At 54.0% G+C, this 6,150-nt stretch overlaps 1 protein-coding gene across 1 annotated transcript; it reads right to left on the bottom strand.

Annotated features, from left to right (window-relative positions):
• Window positions 1-2,143: 2,143 nt before the first annotated feature.
• SKIDA1 (SKI/DACH domain containing 1) lies at window positions 2,144-5,825 on the bottom strand. Its single transcript, XM_081882019.1, has one exon. The coding sequence runs from the start codon at window positions 5,772-5,774 to the stop codon at window positions 3,102-3,104; it is 2,673 nt and encodes an 890-aa protein (XP_081738145.1). The 5' UTR covers window positions 5,775-5,825; the 3' UTR covers window positions 2,144-3,101.
• Window positions 5,826-6,150: the final 325 nt, after the last annotated feature.

Here is a 6,150-nt window from a genome sequence, read left to right as displayed (position 1 = left end):
TCTTGAAGTGAGATGGACATGTGATTATATTTAGGATTTTGGAGTATTATTTGGTGGATCGGTTTCTCTCCTGCCCCCTGCCTCCAATGCAATTCTTTGGACAAAACTAGGCTAAAAAGCTACGCCTTACGAAGCCTTTGGCTCAACACTGTTCATTCTGCAGCTTCTGGAAAGTGCAGCTAGCGAGTAACTCTCTGAAAGCTACAGGGGCTGAGGTGCCAACAAAGCACAATTAAAAATAAAAATAGTGTCTCAAACGTCTGAAAGTACCACAGAGTCAACAATGTGGTGCTTCAGTCCCCATCAGGGTTGAAAAACTTCCCCTGTTCTCTCTCTGCCATTTTCTATGGAAGGGCCAAAGTGGTGATGAGCCTGCAGGCCCCATGGAGTGGAGAAGAGGCCACTTTGGGATGGGCAGAGGCATGTTTGACACAGGGGGTGGAGGTGGAGAGTTCTGGAACTCGGCCTCTATGGCAGGATGATTTTGCCATGAATAATAGTGGAGTGGGGGGGAGCATTGGCAAATCACCCTGCAGCTTGCTAAAGAAGCCAGAATGGGTGCCTGAGGCTGGGAGACTTACGCAAACTAAGTATGGCCTTTTGGAGTGACATAAGGCTGTAATTTGTGCAGCTCCAGACACAGACTAGCCTATAGCAACATCTCCCTCCCCCATTTTGAGACCATCAGATTTTAACAGAGCAAGTTAAATAAGTAATATACCACCATAACTGATGATTGCAACTGCCCGACCTGACGTGAAAAACGTATGTGTATATCTGTTATGTGTGCATATACACAACACACACACATATATCCTGCAGGTATTTCTTACAAGGAGTGGAAAACCCTTACTCATTTATTTCTCTCTCCATGTGTTTTAAAAGAAGATCAAATTAGCTAATGTCTGCTTGGAAGATTTAGGGGAGGGGGGCGTTATCACCAGGGACAGGAATTTAAAGACCTTAAGGAAGAACAACAAAACAAGCCAAGGATTTCCATCTTAAAAACATTGGCTCAGAGGCCCAGGGTGAAACATTTCAAATGCTGATTTCTTTTGTGATTTAGTAGAAATCATTATGTTGAGATTCTTCTATAGGTGAAATCCTTGAGAATTCGAATTTAGAAAGAGAATCTGTAGACATATAAATGCTAAATTGGTGAGAAAGAAATTGCCCAGGAGCTGGCAGTCAATCCCAAAGTGCTGATTCAGCAACTCTGTGTCAATACTTTCTCAGCCTTTAAACTTTCGGCTAAAATCTATTTAGCTTCCCTTCCCTGCTGTCTTCCACCAACATGCAACAGCACTGACAACTGCCTCACATTTGTTTGTTTTTATATCACAGTTTTATAAAGAAACAGCAACCAGCCTCTGGAAGCAGAAGTCCTTCCAATCAAATCCCTACACTTTTCTCTCACACAGACACAGACATTCCCTCTCGCAAAAGAGTCAGAAACGAACGAGGAACCCTACAATAAGTATAAAATCATCATCGCTTTTTTTAAAACAGTGTTTTAATTGAAAATAAAGCTAAAGCATGCTTTTTCCAACAGTGCAAATTTCCATCATTTTGATTTACTGCTTCCATCATCACAACATATTACACCAGCATGTCTTACCAAAGGCTCGACTCTAGAAGTCTGCCTGCTTCAACTCTGTCGAGGTTTAAGTGCAAATATAGACAATTGCCTCTGATTGTCATGTGCAGTAGAAAATGATCCTGCTACAAAGATAGGGTGGTTGGGAAAAGTCCTCTTTTTTCCCCCCAGAGATGTAAAGAAAACAGTGACAAGTCCTGGTTTAAAAAGCCTGAGTTTAGGTGCCAAAGTAGCCACCAAGAGTATGGGGTTCTTCATTGATAATATCCCTTCCACTGGGGCCTCTGTTGCACTTAGCATGCTGAATGTGACTGCATTTCCTTCCGATTCCTTCCAATGGGAGTGTGAGAACCTAACATTTTTTCCTGACTTTGCAAATCTGGGAGGACCAGATTTTGAGAACATCCCCCCCACACACACACCTGCAAACCTTCCAATAGAAACAGCTCCACCCAGTCCCACAACAAAACCTAATGATTGGAAGGCCCCCTCCTTGAGAGTAAAATTTACTTGGAGGCAAATCCCATTGAACGTGGGGTTAGAGCAGCTTCCAAGCAAATGGTTTGGCTGGGTTGAGTATTGTAGCCAAGATAGGCAATCGTGGCCAACCTGAAGGGTTCAAGGTGAAACAAGAAGGCAAAGAGTGGCATGTCCTTTTTAAGTCTCTCTTTTTTTCGTCCTAAAAAAATGCCTGACCATCTAATTCCAACTCTCCCACTGGTGACCCGGAGACACATGCACACTCCCAACTGCAGAGTGCAACTGCTTTTGTGGAAAGGACAGGTGGGAAACTAAAACATAACAATGAACCCTCTGCAGTAAAGTAGAAGGCATTCCCAGCAGAAGGATAGTGAATTCTCCCTGTGCAACCTCTCGCTGAAAACAAAACGAAAAAAAAAACCTTGTATGGAACTGAACATTTAGACTTTCTGAATTCGAAATCTAGTGCATTTACACGTTAATGGCTCATTCGAATTGATATCATTCAACTTAAAAAAAAACATAAACCAAACATTTATTTGTAGCAGTTGGAATTGAGGTACCAGGTGCATTACTAGCATTTTGAGACAGTAAAGTGTTCCAGCTTTAGCAGATTCCACTGAGGTGGGTTTTTTTGTTTGTTGTGTGGTGTGTGTGTTTTTAATAAACTTGGAAAACTTTTGCCTGAAGTAGTCTGTGGAATGTTAGACCTCTTTCGTCCTCCTCGTCGTCGTCCCCCCTCCCTTCCCCCCCACGATGGGTTTTCATGGCAAAGAAAATAGTAATCCGGTTTTATTTTCGTCGTCCTCCAAAAATAGAATAAACCAGGATTCCCCCACACCATAAAAAAAAAATCAAAATCAAATCGGATGTGATGAGGGGCGGGACCAGCATCCAGCGTAAGATTCTCGAAGGTCAGGAAAAGAAGTAGTTGGGGTCCCCCCCCCAAAAAGGAAAAAAGACCAACAACACAACAGCAACAACAACAACGACCATGAAGTAGGGTTCCCATTCAATCTCTCTCTCATGAATGAAATTTCCTGAATTTGTGGCTGGGTGGAAGAGGTATTGCTGAGCCGCCCAGCTGCCATTTCCAGACAGGATGGGCCTTGGGAGGCGGCTGCGCATCCCGGGCGGTGTTTAAGGTGTAGGCTGGCAGCAGATCCCCGTCGAGGCCCACCACCAAGGAGGGCGGGCAGGGAAAGTTGCCCATGAAGCTGAAGGGCCTCTTGACGGCCGAGGCGACGTGGCCCGCCGCCCTTTTGCGCCGGCTGAGAACTGTCAAGTCGTCCAGGGCGCCCTCGGGGGCGTCCAGGAGCTTCCCGGCGGGCAGGCGGGGGCTCCGGACGGATTTCAGATTTGGTTTGAGCGGCGCCGGGCTGGGCAGCAGGGCTCGCTTGCCCAGCACCAAAGTCCGGTAGTTCTTCCTCACCCGGGCTCCAAATTTGTACTCCCCATCCTCGGGTTTGGCGGCGGCGGCGCCTAAAGTGCAGGAGGCGAGGGCCTGGCTCGACGGGGCGGGCTGGCCCGGGGGGCTCAGCGGAGGGCTGAGGGGCTCGTCAGTGCAGCAGGCGGGGTCTTCCTTGGCTGGCAGCAGAAGTTCCTGAGGCTGGTGGGTCGGGCTGGGTGGCGGAGACGGCGAGGGCCCGGGTTCGCCGTCCGCCTCCAGCTTGTGCTCGTCATCGCTGCCTTCACATTTGAGCGGGGGCTGGCTCTGTCCCTGAACGGGGAGGGCGCCATACTCGGCGTTGGCACTGCTGTCCTCGACTTTAATCTGGGCAATGGGCACAAGGGGCAGCGGCTCGGGGTATTCAGCAGCAGCAGCAGCAAGCACCTCGGGCTGGCTTTGGGAGGAGGAACAGCCCAGGCAGGGGGTCAATGGGCGATGTGGCTGGGGGGCTTCTGGGGGCACCCCAAGAGCAGCAGTAGGGCTCTCTGCAGGAGCTGGAGGAGGAGGAGGAGGAGGAGAGCGGGTGGGCCAGCCTCTCGCCGCGTCTCGAAGGAACCTTGGCTGTGGCAAAGCGTGGGGCGTCTTTGGGCTGGGTGAAGGGCACCCCCTGGCCAGGCAGGGGGCGGCTTTCAGGTCGGGAGCCTTCACGTCGGGCGAGGGAGAGGGACATCCGCCGCCCCTTCGGACCTGGCTCAGCTCCCCAAAGCAGTAGCAATCCACACCGGGCTCGGTTTTGGGGACCCAGCCGGCGGGGGTGATGCCCCAGTCCTCCTCGGGCGCCTCGGCTTTGATGCTCCGCGCGGGTCCAGGGAGGCTCTCGTCCCGTCCAGCCGAGGCGGGCGTTGGAGGCAAAAGACTGGCCGGAACCCCCGCCAGACCGGGCGGCTTGCAGAAGCTGGTGCGCCTGAAGCGGATGCTCTGCACGGATGCTTGGCTGGAGCCGGAGCTGGAGTCCGATTCGGAGCTGCTCTCCTCTTCTTCTTCCTCTTCTTCCTCCTCCTCTTCCTCCTCCTCGTCTTCCTCCTCGTCGGAGCTCAGCTCGCTGGAATCCGAGGCGTAGCTGCCCTCCTCGTCCTCCGAAGACCCGGAATTGCTGCTGCTGGTCAAACTGGAGCAGAAATCGGAGTCGTTGGCCGCGTGGTCCGAATAGGAGCTGGAGTCGGAGTCACTGCTGTAGCAGGGCTCCGGGAAAGGCTGCTGGGGCGGCGCCGGCGCCAGGAAGCCGTTCAAGCCCGGCAGCCTCTCCAACGAGGCGGCTTTGGGGGGCTTGCCGGCGCGGGGCACCAGCAGCGGGAAGCGCCCCTCGGCGGCTTTCTTCCTCTTGGAGCGGCAACCCAGAGCCAGCGGGCCGCTCTCCGACGTGGCGGCGGCGGCGGCTGCTGCTGCGGCGGCTGCTGCAGCGGCCGCGGCTGCGGCGACGAGCTTGGGTTGGCTGGCAATGGCGGCCGAGGAGTGGTAGTAGTAGTGCGGATGCTTGGAGCAGAGCAGGCTCCGAAAGCAAGGCGCCTCCGACGCCAGCGAGACGTAGCGTGGCGCCAGCGGCGCAGTTTCATAGTTTGGCGACCCTTTGCAAGGGGATCGCGCCAGTCCCGGTGCGCTGGGCGCGGGCGATTTGCTCCAAAAGTGAGGTAGATCCGAAGCCGGTAGGAAAGCGCCCGATGCCGCCGCCGCCGCCGCGCGCCACGCTTTCCGTCGGCGGCCGCTGCTGCCTCCGCCGCCGCCGCTGCTGGCCAGAGGCGCGGCGGCTCCATTCAAACCCAGCCAAAGTTTACCGCCTCCTTTCCAGAAGGCAGCGTAAGGGTCCGGCCCGGGGGCTTCTTGGAGAGCCGCGGCCCCCTTGCGCTTGGTCCTGAGCACCCTCTCGGTTTTGCACGACGTGTAGAGCGCCTCGACGTCCTCGCGGGAGATGAGGGTGCATTTGGCGGCGTGGAAGGCGATGGAGTTGATGGCTTTGAGCTTGCGCAGCTCCTGCAGGTCGCAGTGGTGCTTCTGCACGTTGAGGTGGTCCATGCGCTTGTGCACCGTCGTCCGAGGGATGTTCTTCAGCAGATCCGTGAAGACCTGCGACAGCGCGAACATCTGCTTGCCCCGGATCACCAGGTAACCCAGGCGCACGCCGTCCACCTCCTCGAAGCCCGACTTCAGGTGGTCTCCCATGGCGCGCGCCTCAGAGCAGTCCCGGCATCCGGGCAGCGGGAGGGAGCATAAAAAGGGGGCGCCGGAGGGGCCCCCCCAACCCCCACACATGCACGCCGCACCCCGGAGTTGGAACCAGCAGCCTTCGGCGGCGGGAGGAAAAGGTGTGCAGCCGGCGGGGACGGATGGAGGGGGTGGGGTGGGTGGCAAGGAAGGAGAGAAGATCCACGCGAGAAAAGGATATTTCTATATATATATATATATATAAAATCCTCAGCCAGGTGCTGGAGCGGGGTCTCAAGGCATCCTGCTGGAGGGAAAAGAACAAAGCCTGTTATACCCGATCAAACTTTAGGCGGGGGGCGGGGGGGGAGATGTTGGAATCAGGAGAGAGAGAGAGAGAGAGAGAGAGAGAGAGAGAGAGAGAAAGAGAAAGAAAGAGGGACTGAGCGCTATAGGGAGGGGATTTTTTAAAAATCCAGGTCCT

This window comes from Podarcis erhardii (genome assembly GCF_964252035.2).
Source record: "Podarcis erhardii genome assembly, chromosome: 12".
NCBI lineage: Eukaryota > Metazoa > Chordata > Lepidosauria > Squamata > Lacertidae > Podarcis > Podarcis erhardii.
The sequence above is the reverse complement of the archived record's forward strand: the minus strand, read 5'-3'. Positions and strand labels throughout refer to the sequence as shown.